The following is an 18,359-nucleotide window of genomic DNA, read 5'->3' as shown; positions in this document are numbered from 1 at the left end:
TTAATTGCACTTTTAATTATTGTACTTTTTAATTATCGCAAGTTTATTTTATCGCAATTTTATTTATCGCAATTTCATTATCGTTATTTACTTTACGCTTTAAATTAAGTCTTTTATTTATTTAATATTTTACATTAGGTTTTAACTGCGACTAAGTTTTAAAAATCGACAAACCGGTCATTAAACGGTAAAAACCCCCCTTTATAATAATAATATTACTTATATATATATTTGTATTTTTATAAATTAAAACTAATATAGCGTTAAGCTTTGTTTAAAAGATTTTCCCTGTGGAACGAACCGGACTTACTAAAAACTACACTACTGTACGATTAGGTACACTGCCTATAAGTGTTGTAGCAAGGTTTAGGTATATCCATTCTATAAATAAATAAATATCTTGTGTAAAATTGTATTGTATTTAATAGTTTTTCCTAGTAAAATATAAGCTATTTCATATACACCTCGCATAACATCATGTATGAATATTGTAAGTGAAGTTGAAGCTAGTGTTAGAGGCAAAGAAAGGATTTAGTTTTGTTAGCTTTGATGACTTGACTGTTGGTAAGTGGATGTTGGATGTCCTATCCCCGCTAAGATTTAACCGCTTGAAAGTAAGTGCTTTTGTTGTGTTCTCTTGTCATGGTTTATAAGGTTTTAGTTGTGGTAGTCAAGGTTTGTGTTTAAGCGTCCTAATACGATGTTTTATAACTTGAAGATTTTAAGTGGTAGTAAACCGAAATTATGGTCATGTTAAGGTAAGTTAAGAAGATTTTTGGGTAGTAGTTGATTTAGTCTTGTGTAGATTCCTGAATGGCATGAATGTTTGTTAAATGATTAGTACTTCAAAACTTTGTATGTTTTGAAAGATTTGTTAAATGTATGTGTTATTGAAAGTAGAACGTAATGTTAATAAGTTAAGTTTGTTGTGGTTTGTTGATAGACGAATTTTAAAGATATAAAGGGTTGGAGTCGTTTATAAAGTCAAACGGGTCAGGTGTCAATTTGTGTCAAAAGTTGATTTAGTATCTGCTACAGCTATATGGCGGCTGCACAGTAAAACGGTTTTCAAAGTTCGCAGGTAAGTCTTCAGAAAAGGGTCGAGTGTTAGTTGTACGGCGCGCCGAGCAGTATTTTTGTGCGCCGCGCAATAAGCCTGAGTTGTCAGGCCTGTGAAAAAACTTACGAGTCAAGGGAGTTTCAAATGAAGAATGTCAATGATGTAAAATTACCCGTTTAACCTTTTGTGCGAATGAAAAAAATAATATTGTTATTTAATAAGTGTTTTTGATATAATTTAAAGAGAATATTACATAAAATTTAGGTGTTCAATGGTTAAGAGAGTGTATAATTTCTGAATGGTTCAGCACTAAATACAGAACTAAAACGGTTTTCAAAGTTCGCAGGTAAGTCTTCAGAAAAGGGTCGAGTGTTAGTTGTACGGTGCACCGAGCAGTATTTTTGCGCGCCGCGCAATAAGCCTGAGTTGTCAGGCCTATGAAAAAACTTACGAGTCAAGGGAGTTTCAAATGAAGAATATCAATGATGTAAAATTACCCGTTTAACCTTTTGTACGAATGAAAAATAATATTGTTATTTAATAAGTATTTTTGATATAATTTAAAGAGAATATTACATAAAATTTAGGTGTTCAATGATTAAGAGAGTGTATAATTTCTGAATGGTTCAGCACTAAATACAGAACTATTCTAACATCATTTACCATTCAGAAAGTAGAAACAAACACACTGAATGTTGAATGATTCAGCATTCAGTGCTGAACTATTTCATCAAGAGGTAATCAACCTCCTTAACTTTGATCAGAAAGTTACGTTATTCTGTTTACTGTTAAGTTGACTTGGGTTCATGTTTTCTTGGTAATTTTAGTGTCATCTAACAGTCATCTTAGTAAATTTGGATTTACTTGAATACAAGAGTTAGCTGGTTATACTTAACAACGAGTTCAGAAAGTGTGGAGTGCACGCCCGTAAGAGTAAAAAAGAGTTCATGTTTATGTTTTTGAATATCGTATGGGATAAGTAAAAAGAACGATCTTTGACACTACCTTGTCGAATTGAGTTGTATCTTGTAAACTTAGGCCAATCAAGTCACGCTCGGGTTCCTTCCGATTCGAGTAGCCTCGAGTTAGGCTATGTGAGTCAGGACTCGTTCAACGGAAAACATTAAATTTGTTTTACCAATCGTATTATTAAATTTTAGGGATTTTTTTGCTTCGTTGGTCCCTGTATTATATCCTATATTGCTAACAGCGTCCCTCGGGTTATTTTTTGCCTTTAGAATTCTTTGTTTTTCAAAAACTTTAGAATCCCTTTTTGCTTTGACACGACCTTGTCTAATGGCAAAAAATAACCCGAGGGACGGTGTTAGCAATATGTGGTATAAATGTATAATACAGGGACCAGCAGAGCAAAAAAGTAAATTTTAGGACTTTAAATTATTGTAATTTATTTATTTTTAGGATGTTCTTTATTTTCTATTTGTAGAACTTTTAATAATTTGTAATCGTTTTATTAATTAAGTGTGTTTTAATAATTTCTTTTGTTTTAATATTTTAAATTTTAAATATATCAATTTAATCAATTACTCAATAAATGAAAAAAAATAGTTTATTTACTTTAAATAGTTAAATATACTAAAAATGAAATGATACATCAACAATCCACATTAACACAACACCGCAACAATACATTTACCATAGCGTCCCTCAATCCCACAACAATATCACGTCAGCAAAAATCCCTCTCACAACACCATAACTCGGCAATAATTTAACTTTTATATCAGCCCATTACTATATTCTCTGTAATATACTGACTATATCCTTTATTTACCTATGTAAAATCATTAACTTTCATATTAACATGTTACATGTCTTGTTCTCAACTTTTACATCTTACAGTTTTGTTTCAAATGCAAACTTCTTCAAAATTTATATCCTTAGGCCACTCACAATATCATACTATTTATCTTCTTAACTTTTCACATTAGTATCACATCAACACCAACATCCTATAACTAACTCATAACTAAACACTCCATATCATGATATGACTAAAACAATACTCCTCTTAATATACAATGTACAAGCAATACAACATAAAATCCAACAATAAAAATCCACTGGGAGTCACAATTGCTATAACTAAGATTTATACTTCCGTTAAATTGATAGTGAGTGTGGGTAACTAACGCGGGTAACTAAAACGTGCCTATGATTCATTACGAGTATCTACGTGTAACTAATGTAGTTTGTGAAATATATTTCGTATTTGATTGTAGTTTGTGATGAAATATAACATCAAAGTACCTTAAACAATTATTGTTTTCTTTATGATCATTAAATTAAATTAAATTTACAACGAAACAACAAATAGTAGATAAATTTATAACTTCATGCTCTCTTATACATGTCTGAAATCATCGTCTCCCAAATTTCAGCAAATACTTCGTAAATAACCTTATGATGTTCTTCAGAATTCAACTTAATAAAACAATCAACCAAATTTTCTAATTCTTCAACACTAAAAATCCCTTTTTCGATGATCATATCCACCATTGATACCCTAAAATCTTCATAAGGATCACTGGATTCCTTCGATAACGCAAATCCATCCAACCCAATTACATTCTTCAATCTCACATCCCCAGACCCACCGGCGACGGCGCCGGAATCTGAAGAGACTGATTGCTTGGAAAACAGGGTATTTGTAGTTTTACACTCACTTTGATCGTCGTTTTCATCACTAGTCCAGAAATTATAGTAATTGTTATCTGTAATTGATGAAAAACTTAAATTGTTTCTCCTTCTACGGTGACGTGGCTTCCTTTTCCGGTCTTTTGTTGAAGTTTGATCAAAAGCAGGGGTAACGAAGTATTGTCGCCGGCGATCTGGGGTCGCCGGAAAATGGGGTTTTCCCGTATGGGGCAAATGGGGTTTTTGTTTAACGACGTATAAAGAATGGGGTTGGGGCTTAGGTGAAAAAAGATCAATGAGACGGCGGTGGTTGGTGTTTCCCGGGAAGAATTTGTGGTGGTCGGAGACATCGGAGGTGTTTTTTGGCCGGCAGGAATTGAAAGTCGATTGAATTAGTTTAGAAATTTGTAATTTCTTCAAACGATTTTCCATTTTTTTTATCAGGGATTAGCGAGTAGGGAGAAATTGTGAAAGATGAATATGTAGAATATGTGCATCTGTGTGAGATTGGAATTTAAATAGTTTAAAACATAGTAGGAAAAAAACCAGCCAAGGGTCGGGTAATATCAAAAAAATTCACCGGCTCCCATAAAAGTTGTACCCATTGGTCGCAGGTATAATGCACCCGCTAACGGTAAAATTCCATACGTGAATCGATAATAACCATTTGAGCAACTCGTTGATATACACGTTCATCCGCATACATATAATTATTTACTAATATAAATTCTTAGTTACTCGAGTGTTTACTCGCAAGTTTATCCATTGGTCATGAATATCTGCTAGTACATATCATTTTCATATGTATAGTTTTAAACCCGTGAGTTTAACAGTCGGTCGCTTGTATTGGCGGATCACGTGCAAGTCTAAGAAAAATTACCCGTTAACGAGTAAGGGCCCCAACGGGTAAAGAAAACTCATGGCGGGTGGATCGTTGATTTAAAGAATCGATAATTATCGCCCGCAGGTGTCATACCTAAAATATAGAAGAATATACAAATCAGCTAACTAAGTGTTACCCATTGTTTTAAAAGTTTGGGCTCACCATATAGCACTCTTTGTTAAAATGAACGCATGTTCGAGCATCACATTTTGCAACCATGATAACTCTTCCTTTATTTAGCGCAGGAAGAAATTTCAACTATGTTGCCTTCTAACGATAGGACTGTAATTCGAGCTCTTAGGCAAAAGCTTGAAGCTTGAAGACAAAAAGATAAAAGATCAATGAGATGCATTATAGTCGAAGTTGCGCATACTGCTTAATCTAACTATTAGGTACTATATTTCTCACCACATGATGATATATGAGTAAGTAGTTTGGTGAGTTTTCAAATGAAATATAGACTTTAGTGTTACTGCCAATTTACAACTTTGATCAAAATATTTCTCACCATTATAGATCTTTTCTTTCAGAGGAACTGATACGAGAGGGAACAACTTTCCTTTTGGATGTGCTGAAGCCCAACTTGCCAGAACATGCTCACCTCCAAACTAAGACTTGCAGAGAATGGAATTGCAGGCATACGGAGATATGATTTGATGGATTGAGGGTTGTAGCAGCTAGCAGGAAGATTTTGGGAGAAGATAGTCTGTATCATTACTCAATTGAATTTGTGCCCTGTTTGTTAAAAGTCCCCAGTTTTTTCTTGGCTTCATGGTTATTATTTTATTGGTGTATGGGGATTTTGTTTCTGTCATTTTAGCTATGCACTACAACTAAAGGTTGTGTGCAGTTATGTCACATGCCACAGTGAAGTTTCATTGTCCCTTTGTGGGTCTTAGTGGCTGTCAAAATGGGAGTGAAAATGGGCTTGTTAGAAGTTCTCTTATCAAGCATCTTAGTGATCGTCATTGTGGTATCGATGCGCGGGATATCACTCGACATTCTCTTACTTCTAATTTGGGTGTTTATACTGACGCTGATGTTACTTTTAGGCGTATGGGGATTTGGTTATGTGGTGTTTGCTACAAAACACACACGGTACTTGCTAAGTGCCGTCATGGTAGGGGCCCGGATGTGCCGCCCCCCGATGAGGGAAATGGTGTTGTACGTTTTGTGCTTCATAATTTTTCCAAGCCACTAGCTCCCTCTTCTCCTGCTCGACTTTGTATTGAGGATGGTTCGGTGCATGATCATAACGATGGTTTTGACGTGGCTCTCCTGGATCAGTTGTTCTCTAAGGGGTTTCGCACGGTTAAGTCTATCCCTCCCAAGTGTCGTTTGGGGTTTTCTCGGGTTTTGAAAGGTGCTCTTGATAAGGTGATCTCTAAGCCTGATGACATTTCTAGTTGGGTCTCTTTGTTGGTGTTACCCCTCTGTACCCTTAAAACCTTTCGGCCACGGAGTAGTCGTGAGTCTAGGTCTTCGATAAAGCGTCGGCATCAGGAAGAGAATATTTCCCGTGCTATTTGCTCTTGGGGGACAGTGAAATGTCCCGTTCTTATTGATTAAAAACGTTCCATATTAATTGATTTCGTTGCGAGGTTTTGACCTCTATATGAGACGTTTTTCAAAGACTGCATTCATTTTTAAAACAAACCATAACCTTTATTTCATAAATAAAGGTTTAAAAAGCTTTACGTAGATTATCAAATAATGATAATCTAAAATATCCTGTTTACACACGACCATTACATAATGGTTTACAATACAAATATGTTACATCGAAATCAGTTTCTTGAATGCAGTTTTTACACAATATCATACAAACATGGACTCCAAATCTTGTCCTTATTTTAGTATGCAACAGCGGAAGCTCTTAATATTCACCTGAGAATAAACATGCTTTAAACGTCAACAAAAATGTTGGTGAGTTATAGGTTTAACCTATATATATCAAATCGTAACAATAGACCACAAGATTTCATATTTCAATACACATGCCATACATAGAGATAAAAATCATTCATATGGTGAACACCTGGTAACCGACAATAACAAGATGCATATATAAGAATATCCCCATCATTCCGGGACACCCTTCGGATATGATATAAATTTCGAAGTACTAAAGCATCCGGTACTTTGGATGGGGTTTGTTAGGCCCAATAGATCTATCTTTAGGATTCGCGTCAATTAGGGTGTCTGTTCCCTAATTCTTAGATTACCAGACTTAATAAAAAGGGGCATATTCGATTTCGATAATTCAACCATAGAATGTAGTTTCACGTACTTGTGTCTATTTTGTAAATCATTTATAAAACCTGCATGTATTCTCATCCCAAAAATATTAGATTTTAAAAGTGGGACTATAACTCACTTTCACAGATTTTTTTACTTCGTCGGGAAGTAAGACTTGGCCACTGGTTGATTCACGAACCTATAACAATATATACATATATATCAAAGTATGTTCAAAATATATTTACAACACTTTTAATATATTTTGATGTTTTAAGTTTATTAAGTCAGCTGTCCTCGTTAGTAACCTACAACTAGTTGTCCACAGTTAGATGTACAGAAATAAATCGATAAATATTATCTTGAATCAATCCACGACCCAGTGTATACGTATCTCAGTATTGATCACAACTCAAACTATATATATTTTGGAATCAACCTCAACCCTGTATAGCTAACTCCAACATTCACATATAGAGTGTCTATGGTTGTTCCGAAATATATATAGATGTGTCGACATGATAGGTCGAAACATTGTATACGTGTCTATGGTATCTCAAGATTACATAATATACAATACAAGTTGATTAAGTTATGGTTGGAATAGATTTGTTACCAATTTTCACGTAGCTAAAATGAGAAAAATTATCCAATCTTGTTTTACCCATAACTTCTTCATTTTAAATCCGTTTTGAGTGAATCAAATTGCTATGGTTTCATATTGAACTCTATTTTATGAATCTAAACAGAAAAAGTATAGGTTTATAGTCGGAAAAATAAGTTACAAGTCGTTTTTGTAAAGGTAGTCATTTCAGTCGAAAGAACGACGTCTAGATGACCATTTTAGAAAACATACTTCCACTTTGAGTTTAACCATAATTTTTGGATATAGTTTCATGTTCATAATAAAAATCATTTTCTCAGAATAACAACTTTTAAATCAAAGTTTATCATAGTTTTTAATTAACTAACCCAAAACAGCCCGCGGTGTTACTACGACGGCGTAAATCCGGTTTTACGGTGTTTTTCGTGTTTCCAGGTTTTAAATCATTAAGTTAGCATATCATATAGATATAGAACATGTGTTTAGTTGATTTTAAAAGTCAAGTTAGAAGGATTAACTTTTGTTTGCGAACAAGTTTAGAATTAACTAAACTATGTTCTAGTGATTACAAGTTTAAACCTTCGAATAAGATAGCTTTATATGTATGAATCGAATGATGTTATGAACATCATTACTACCTTAAGTTCCTTGGATGAACCTACTGGAAAATAGAAAAATGGATCTAGCTTCAATGGATCCTTGGATGGCTCAAAGTTCTTGAAGCAAAATCATGACACGAAAACAAGTTCAAGTAAGATCATCACTTGAAATAAGATTGTTATAGTTATAGAAATTGAACCAAAGTTTGAATATGATTATTACCTTGTATTAGAATGATAACCTACTGTAAGAAACAAAGATTTCTTGAGGTTGGATGATCACCTTACAAGATTGGAAGTGAGCTAGCAAACTTGAAAGTATTCTTGATTTTATGAAACTAGAACTTTTGAAATTTATGAAGAACACTTAGAACTTGAAGATAGAACTTGAGAGAGTTCAATTAGATGAAGAAAATTGAAGAATGAAAGTGTTTTTAGGTGTTTTTGGTCGTTGGTGTATGGATTAGATATAAAGGATATGTAATTTTGTTTTCATGTAAATAAGTCATGAATGATTACTCATATTTTTGTAATCTTATGAGATATTTCATGCTAGTTGCCAAATGATGGTTCCCACATGTGTTAGGTGACTCACATGGGCTGCTAAGAGCTGATCATTGGAGTGTATATACCAATAGTACATACATCTAAAAGCTGTGTATTGTACGAGTACGAATACGGGTGCATACGAGTAGAATTGTTGATGAAACTGAACGAGAATGTAATTGTAAGCATTTTTGTTAAGTAGAAGTATTTTGATAAGTGTATTGAAGTCTTTCAAAAGTGTATAAATACATATTAAAACACTACATGTATATACATTTTAACTGAGTCGTTAAGTCATCGTTAGTCGTTACATGTAAGTGTTGTTTTGAAACCTTTAGGTTAACGATCTTGTTAAATGTTGTTAACCCAATGTTTATAATATCAAAAGAGATTTTAAATTATTATATTATCATGATATTATGATGTACGAATATCTCTTAATATGATATATATACATTAAATGTCGTTACAACGATAAACGTTACATATATGTCTCGTTTCAAAATCATTAAGTTAGTAGTCTTGTTTTTACATATGTAGTTCATTGTTAATATAATTAATGATATGTTTACTTATCATAATATCATGTTAACTATATATATAACCATATATATGTCATCATATAGTTTTTTTACAAGTTTTAACGTTCGTGAATCACCGGTCAACTTGGGTGGTCAATTGTCTATATGAAACCTATTTCAATTAATCAAGTCTTAACAAGTTTGATTGCTTAACATGTTGGAAACATTTAATCATGTAAATATCAATCTCAATTAATATATATAAACATGGAAAAGTTCGGGTCACTACAGACAGCGGGTGGGAGTTTACAGCTTGTGAGGGAGTATTTGGCAGAGGATTCTCCTATGTTGTCAGTGGTTGATGATGAGGTCCTTGATTTGGAAGAGCGTAATATTAAGCAGTGTCGTAGGAAGATTTGTGATGGCCATTACACCGCTGCAGCTCGTGTTCTTTCTTCATCAGGCGTTGCTCCTTATAATGACGCCACACTGGCGGACTTGCTGTCTAAGCACCCTTCTTCTATCGCTCCATCCTTGCCTGATATGACGGTTGATCACCTTCACCTCGTTACGACTTCTGCTGTTGTTTTGGGCCAGGTTAAAAGTTTTCCTCGGGGCACTTCATGTGGTAGGGATGGTTTACGTGCACAACACCTTATGGATTGCTTGAGTGGTGCTGCTGTGGCAGTCTCGGATGAGTTGGTTGGCTCTATTACCGGAGTCGTTAATCTCTTTCTAGCTGGAAGGTGCCCTATGGAATTAGGAGAGTATATTGCTAGTGCTCCCCTCACACCGCTTGTCAAGCCCGGCGGTGGTCTTCGTCCTATAGCTGTGGGTACTGTTTGGCGACGTCTTGTTTCGAAGGTTGGCGCTGCTATGGTTGGCCAGTCTTTGGGAAGTTACTTCGATGGTCTTCAGTTTGGTGTTGGTGTTTCTTCAGGTGGTGAGGCTATTCTTCATGCTGTGAATCGGCTGATTGAGGATTGTGGCTCTGATGTTGGCCTCTCTATGTTATTAGTTGATTTTCAAAATGCCTTCAATCTAGTTGATCGTACGGTCATGTTACGTGAAGTTCGCCGCCTTTGTCCGAGCATTTCTCGGTGGGTTGAATTTTGCTACTCTAATCCAGCCAGATTGTATTATGGGAACCACACATTATGGTCTTCTCAGGGGGTGCAACAGGGTGATCCCCTTGGTCCGCTGCTTTTTGCTTTGGTCCTACAACCCTTGGTTTCTAAAATCAGAGATAATTTTGAGGTTTGTCTTCAGGCGTGGTATTTGGATGATGGTACTATTATTGGGGACACTTTGGTGGTGGGGAAGGTTTTGCATTTGATTATGGAGGATGGGCCTCGTTTTGGGCTGCATCTCAACGTTGAAAAAACAGAAATTTTCTGGCCTACGGAGGACCCTCGCAGCAGGCAAGTAGGTGTCTTTCCTCCTAATATTGCTCGGCCTTTAAATGGTGTTAAGTTGCTTGGGGCCCCCGCAAGTTCCGATCCTGGTTTTAGTAGTGAACTGGTGATGCAAAGGGTGACCAAGTCCATTGCGCTTATGGATAAGGTTGCTAAGCTTGATGATCCTCAGTGTGAGTTGTTGTTGCTTAGGGCATGTACGGGAGTTTCTAAACTCTACTTTTCCTTGCGTACTTGTCCTCCTAGTATATTTGAGGCGGCTCAACGCGCTTTCGATGGAGCCCTTCGATCTTCCTTGGAGCGTATTGTTACTGCTTCAGGGCCTGGGTTTGGTGATTGGCAGTGGCGGCTTGCCACCTTGCCATTTGCATTTGGAGGGCTTGGTGTTTATTCTGCGGGAGATGTTCGTCATTATGCTTTTCTGGCTTCTCGATTACAGTCTGCTGGATTGCAGACCAAGCTCCTACGGCATGCGGGTATTGTTGGTCTTGGTCGTGCTTTTGAAGATGCATTGGGTCTGTTTAATGAAATGGTTGGGTTTGATATTTTAGGTAATCCGAGTGAGGTCGCTGCCCCATTACTCATGAAGAAATTGGCAGATGTTTATTTCACAAAGGTTACCGCTTCTGCAGAATCCACTTTTTCGTTATCTCCCCGACAATCAGCCTTATGGAAATCACAGCAGAGTGATCACACCTCTGCTTGGCTAAGGGCAGTCCCTATTTTGGGGTTGGGTCAGACGATGAACGCAAAGACTTACCGATGTGTGTTGTGCTACCGGTTAGGTGTTCCATTGTTCTCTATCTCGACGGCATGCTCTGCCTGTTCAAGGGTTTTTACTGGGGATATTTTCGGGGATCACGCGGTGTCTTGTGCTGGTATGGTGGGTATTAAGCATCGACATAATATTGTCCGGGATTCCCTTGTTGATGTTTGTTATCGATCTGGGATTTCAGCGAGAAAGGAGGTTGACATTGGGTTGTCTGGAGGGAACGACAGGGCCCTCAGACCTGCAGATGTGTTACTTTATTCCTGGGATTGTGGTCACGATGTTTGTGTTGACTTGACAGGGTCTTCTCCTTTGACACAGTCTGGGCTTTCTGACTTTGTCCCTGGACGTGCTGTGATTAATGCGGCTCGTCGGAAGCGGGTCAAGTACGAATCTAGTTGTCTGGCGATTGGTTATGGTTTCATTCCTTTCTCATTTTCTTCCCTTGGGGAATTAGAGAAGGAGGATGTTTCTTTGCTAAAACGGGTTCAGAAGAGTTCGATGGCGCAAGATATTGGTGCCGGTGCTGCTGCTCATATTTTTACGAGGATAGGTTTTGCTATTGCTAGAGGTGTGGGGGCCCAGATTGTCTCTAGGCTTCCCACTAATTTTTTGTAAGTTTTAAAACTTTTAAGTTTATTATAATAATAATAATAATAATAATAATAATAATGATGATGATGATGATGATGATGATGATGATGATGATGATGATGATGATGATGATGATGATAATAATAATAATAATAATAATAATAATAATAATAATAATAATAATAATAATATATGGAGTAATAAGAAAAATGCTAACGACAGCTCTTATGGCTGTCATTAAAATGCATAAATAACGTGTACACGGCGATTACGTTTGACTTTAATGTGACGGTTATTGAATTGTACAAGCTTTTTATGTACTTTAACGACACTCTAAGAACTGTCGTTAGCATTTTCCTAATTATAATTATAATTAATAATGATTAATTAATAATTTAACAATACAAAACTACATGGATCATAGATGTCGAGGGTAAAGTAAATTGTCTATATATAGTAAGTTACTTTTTAATTTGATTTTTACGGAATATTTTCAAACTACCATTAAATTAGTGATTTTGAAAGGCATTTAGATTCTCTTTAGTCACATGACTTATGTTTATGTTAGAGGTGAAATAAATATAATTAGAATAATTAAATTAAAATAGTGGTCCTCGCATAAATATGAACTTATCTATCAAATAACTTTTATTACTTAAACCATAACTTATAACTTGAATCATAACTTAATTTAAAAGTAACTGTATTACTTGAAAGGATCCTAATAAAATAATAAATTAATGAAGTACTAAGCTAAAGTGTCTTGAAATCTATACTATTTATATGTAATTTTGTAACTTACTTGACAAAATTGTCGCACCTAACAACAAAATAAGGATACTTGACATAACTGTAGGATGAGAACTGGGCAATTACATTGTTTAAGTTTGATATATGTCAATATTACTTGACATAAAGATGCATAGAAGTATAGGACATTAGGACCTTGATTATTTGTTAGTAATTTTGGTTAGAGTATGTTTGATGCAAGTCAATTTTGACCATATATATAAGTTAATTTTACTGAATATAGTGAAGAAATAAATAAAAGTAAAGTGAATATGTTTATAGTAAAAGGTAAAATAAATGTTGACTTTTTTAGAGGGAATATTAATTTTATTGAGAATTAGATAACTTATGTTACTATATATCATATTTAGAATATCTATTAGTTTTTGTTTTGAATTGTTCATAGTATTAAGAGAATGTTTGAATTTCGCGTTTTGAAAATTGATCAAGTATTTATAGTTGTCACTCAAAGGAAGCATATATGGATAGACTAGTACCTGTCACTCATGGAGTATTCGGTGAAGGTATTTACAGGCATCCGACTCTAACGAGGTGTGTTTGATGGGTTATCATAGGTAACACAGGGTTCGTGTGTCCCTGCTGGTCTACACGTTTTGAGAACAAAATGTGTAATATATTGATAATGTTTGAATTTGATTATGCTCTTTAATAACACAATCATCTAATAAGCTTTATAAGTGTTTGCTAAATAAGATTATTTGATAAATTAACAAATAATTAGGAAGAATATAAGCAAAAAAGGAAAGAATAGGATAATCTAATAATCATGTTTTGCTGCAATATGGTAACTGCATAATTATTATATTGCTAGTAGCAGCTATTAATTAAAATCATAAATACTTATTGATAATTGTCATTGCCATATATGTATATATTATTTAATTGTAACTTTACTGTTAATAATTAATTATTATAATTATATATTATATAATTATATTATATTATAATAGAAATTAAATTTAAATTATATAATATATAATAAAAATAGTAAAACGAGGCTGAATTTATTTGATTATTTTATGAATTTACTTTATTGCTGTTTCTAGTTGAATTATTTGTCTAATTTTCAACAACACTGAAATATGTTGTACGTAGTACGTAAACTCTTGTACTTACAGATAGAAAGCGATGAAATTGTCAATTATTTATTATGTTAAATGTTACTCAATGTTTAAAGAAATATCATTTGTGCTTTTCGTGGGCATTTTTCTTAATTCTTATGGATAATACTTGGTACATTTTCAATATTATAATATTGCTTAGCAAGGCATATGGCATTAATTATATATTATATAATTTTAAAAAATATTTTAATAAAAAAAGTGTCTTTAAAAGTATATTTCAAATTCCAAAGTCATTGAAAATAATTTATAAAAGCACAACTTGGTGATATACTTTTATCAATTTTGCTTTTTTTCCACTAATAATGAAACGTTCAACTATGTTAATTAAGGGCGCGAATGCTTGATGAATATCATTCATCAAATGCTTGATGAATGATATTACGCTCGTGATAAATAATGTTACGCTACTTCCTTCATTTTTTTCCTTTTTTTTTTGAAAGGCAAAGCCCCAAATGAAGTTGGTGGGGATTGATCATGAGTCCCTTTAGGAGATTCTCAAGCACCCAACTACTCAACTACCCTTTGGGGTTATTTTTTTTTTTTTTTTTTTTTTTTTCAAGGATAAGTCAACATCTTATGTACTTACTTATTTCAAGAATTTAAATTAGTATGATCTTGTGAATTAGAAATCAAATATATATATATATATATATATATATATATATATATATATATATATATATATATATATATATATATTGTAAGTAACTAGAGGGGGGTGAATAGTTACTTGATAAGTTTTTAACACTTTTTCAATTGATCACCAAATTCCATTAACTTTGATCAACCAATTTAACTCAAACTTGATGTGTGTAGTGTATATGTTCAAAATGATAAATGAAGTAATGTAAAGAACATAGACACAAGGATTTATAGTGGTTCGGGTGGATGTTAACTAATCCACCTTAATCCACTCCCCGATTACACTAATCGGGATTTGTTGCTTCACTAAGCACTTTTCTCCAAACCCGGTGGAGATCCGATTTACAAGTCTTCAACTTCTTTGGTAGACAACAAACCTAATCTTTCTACCCCTTCGAAAGATCAACTCTAACCTAGATCAACTTGTCTTCACCTTGGACAAGTATTAATCTCCAAATAAGATTAATCAACTTTCTAAGTCCCTTTAAGGAAGTAGATCACTAAGTTAGCCTATGCTTCTACTAATTGAAGTTACAAGACTTATACACTTTGCAATGATGATCCTAAGACAATACTAGGACATACATTACACTAAGTAAACTCACAAGATTAATGATTTTGATTAGTAAGTTTACAACAACCAAATACTATATCTCTAAGATCATAGAATCTTCTCTTGCTTGATAACATTTGAGTAGTAATTAGAGCCCTTGTGATCTCTGGAAATATGCCTTTGAAATATGCAAGAGGGTCAGCTTCAAATGCTCCTTAATGTTTTCCTTTTATAGTGGGATTCAAAAAGTAGCCGCTGATACACGGTTGCCATCACGGTCAACCGTGGTTCGATCGTGCGTGCTCCAGTCCAAATTTAGTATCCGTTGTATAGCTGTTTGACTCAAATTTAAACACCACATTTTGGCACCTTTACTCCTTCTAGCACATGCAAAAGAAACCAAACATCCTATACAAGTACTATATGCATTAAGTGTGCGAGATTTGGCCTTATTGCATGAAAGTGACTTAACATTCCAAAAGTAGTAAACCCAACATTCTTGGAGAAGTGTCTTGATTGATATTTTGGGAAATCTCAGTTTGATCAAGACTTAGTTAGTCACATTAATGCCTTTGGTTCAATTCTAAAGACTAGTCACTATGTCATTAACTTCCTAGTTTCAATTAATCACAAGTCATGTTCCATTTAGGTTTAGGTAGAGATTAATTGAATGATGTCTTTATAAGATAATCATGAAGTATGTAAAGACATCAAAGTTAAGTCATACTTGAACAAGCAATCACACTTAGTTACTTAGACTAGATCAAATAGACAATTGACTATAATTTCATCTGTGAACCATTTTACACTTAATCTATTGGAGTAGGTTATTTACTTGAATCCTAACTAGTTAGTACATAGCAAACATATTAATCAAGTTGACAAGTTTATGAGTATTAAGCATATTTTCAAGTAATAAGTAATACTCACATAGCAAGAGATAGTTATTCTAGGATCAATCATATAGATACTTGCACAACTTATAATTCAAGCTTTTAACAAGTTCAATTGCAATATAACATATTGCTTGATTAATGTGTAAGCACACATTAATGTCCAACACATGCACAAGGGAAGAGCAATCACTAGTTGGGACTTGGTGACCATCCTAAATGTATCTAAGTGTATTTTAGGATTACAAGTCTTTACTAGTTAAACTTGAGAGCATTATTCCTCATTTAGCCTTAATTAATCACTAAGTCATTTTCAATATCAATTATTGTTCTAGTAACATTGGCTTAAGTGTGTTGGTACTTGATGATCATACTAAGGATGTCTAGATAAAATTAAGATCACAAGTTGTTGATTAACACTTGTGTTGTGATGACCCGTCCAAATCCATTTGGACGAATACATCATTCATCGATTTCACAGTGAGGTACTGACCTCTAGATGATACGTTTTGTAAACATTGCATTCTTTTAAAAAGGCATACCATAATTGAATATCAAATTTCAAGGTTTTTGACGTTTGATGATTTCTACATATAGACAATCACCGTAAATAATAGTTTACAATACTACATCCGTTGATAATGCAGTCAAAATAAGATACATGGTGATGATTTTGTGAATGCGACGTTTTCTCGAATAAAGCATGTATGACTCCATGCACATAGCTTGTATTACATATAAGCAAACAGCGGAAGACTTCTAGGAACCTGAGAATAAACATGCTTAAAAGTGTCAACACAAAGGTTGGTGAGTTCATAGTTTTAATGTTGCGCATAATCTGTATATAAAGGTGGATCACAAGATTTCAGTTGTTTCATCCAGAAATGTTTATCAAAAGATTCTACGAAATTGAGCACCCTGGTAACTAAACTTTAACGTTTATATAATAAGTACCCCTGTTTTAACATACATGCAACCAACATGTACAATACACGCAAACCAACGTGTACTAAACTCAAATAGCATATGTCTATTTTATAGTTCAGGATAGGGTTTCTATACCTGGAACAGACGGGGATGTCAAGTCCTATGGATCCATATATAACTACTCGCGCCCACCAGTTCTTATAACCGGCAGTTACTAGTTACCAAAGCTAAGGGATTTTCGGTTCAAACTCGGTGTAGAATTTAGTATGTACTTGTATCCATTGCGTTTAAAATAAAGTGCATGTATTCTCAGCCTAAAAATATATATTGCAAAAGCATTTAAAAAGGGAGCAAATGAAACTCACCTTAGCATCACATAAGGTCATTCACTGAAATGTGACCGAAACTCAGAATGCAAAATAACCGTAGATCTCAACCTAGAGAACATATGTTGGTTAATACATGTCTAACAAGCTAGGTCAGGTCATAGTGTATCACAATCCTAATGCTCGAGACCGACATACAAAATTTAACAAAAGTCATCTCAGAAGTCAACCTGACCCAATATGATCTTTAAATCTATACATGTTTATTATATTAACATAGTATAAGTTTTGATAATTGAATGAATTTATAGTTTATCAAACTCAAAATATTATTTATTTCAAGAGCTATATTATATTTGAATTATCATGGCAATCGAAAATATTTTATTATTTCACATAGTTTTCCAATACTTGTAAAATCAGATTATAGTGTTTACAAAGATTTAAAACATGATAAGACAGTCAACTTTGACAATTGTTCAACAAAAAGAGACGTGCCTTATATAGAAATTCATTTACTCGATTAGTAATATCTAAAAATCCAATTTATCAATCTCATAGACAAGTTGTTTAAATATTAATTGTAGATTCAAAAGCAATTTCACTTAACGTCTATCATAATTCAGTTGACCATATCTTTTAATCCGTTCATCGAAATCACTCAATTTCTAAATGAAAAGTTATTAATTTTTCGCCAGCTTTCCAATAACATGCATATCATATACCTTATATCAGTAGTGTATGTATTAAATTCGTGATTCATCATAAAACTATCTAACGACGAAATTTAGCATACAAGCATGCATAAACATATATACTCGAGCACTAGTCATGGATATACTATTAATATATAAAAGGTAAGATATGAATGCTCACGTATCAATATTATATTTCAATATTGCAGGAAAGTACGTAGACGCAACTGTAACAACCCAAACCAATAACCAACCGATTACGCGAAACAAATTTTTTTTTTATTCAGAAGAGTGCGCCACAGTACCACCTCAGGGTGCACGGCGCGCACAAGCCCAATTCAGTTCTGTCCAGTCTTGTCAATTTTCAAATAAAGATCTCTCACTTCCCGACATATTTAGACGAAACGCTTTTCACAACATGTTATAATGGTTAAAACTCACACTATTCAATAATAAAATAAGTTTTACGAAACCGGGCTCACATATGCCGTAATACGAGTTTCGT

The 18,359-nt window shown here is 34.0% G+C and overlaps 1 protein-coding gene across 1 annotated transcript; it reads right to left on the bottom strand.

Moving 5' to 3' along the window:
* Nucleotides 1-3,412: 3,412 nt before the first annotated feature.
* On the bottom strand, nucleotides 3,413-4,147 carry LOC139901963 (transcription repressor OFP8-like). The gene has a single exon (XM_071884623.1). The coding sequence runs from the start codon at nucleotides 4,145-4,147 to the stop codon at nucleotides 3,413-3,415; it is 735 nt and encodes a 244-aa protein (XP_071740724.1).
* Nucleotides 4,148-18,359: the final 14,212 nt, after the last annotated feature.

Source organism: Rutidosis leptorrhynchoides, chromosome 3 (genome assembly GCF_046630445.1).
Source record: "Rutidosis leptorrhynchoides isolate AG116_Rl617_1_P2 chromosome 3, CSIRO_AGI_Rlap_v1, whole genome shotgun sequence".
NCBI lineage: Eukaryota > Viridiplantae > Streptophyta > Magnoliopsida > Asterales > Asteraceae > Rutidosis > Rutidosis leptorrhynchoides.
This window is presented reverse-complemented; position numbering and strand designations above follow the sequence as displayed.

What these genes read in the sequence shown, in the direction of transcription:
- LOC139901963 (XM_071884623.1), bottom strand. Translation starts at nt 4,147, where the DNA reads ATGGAAAATCGTTTGAAGAAATTACAAATTTCTAAACTAATTCAATCG.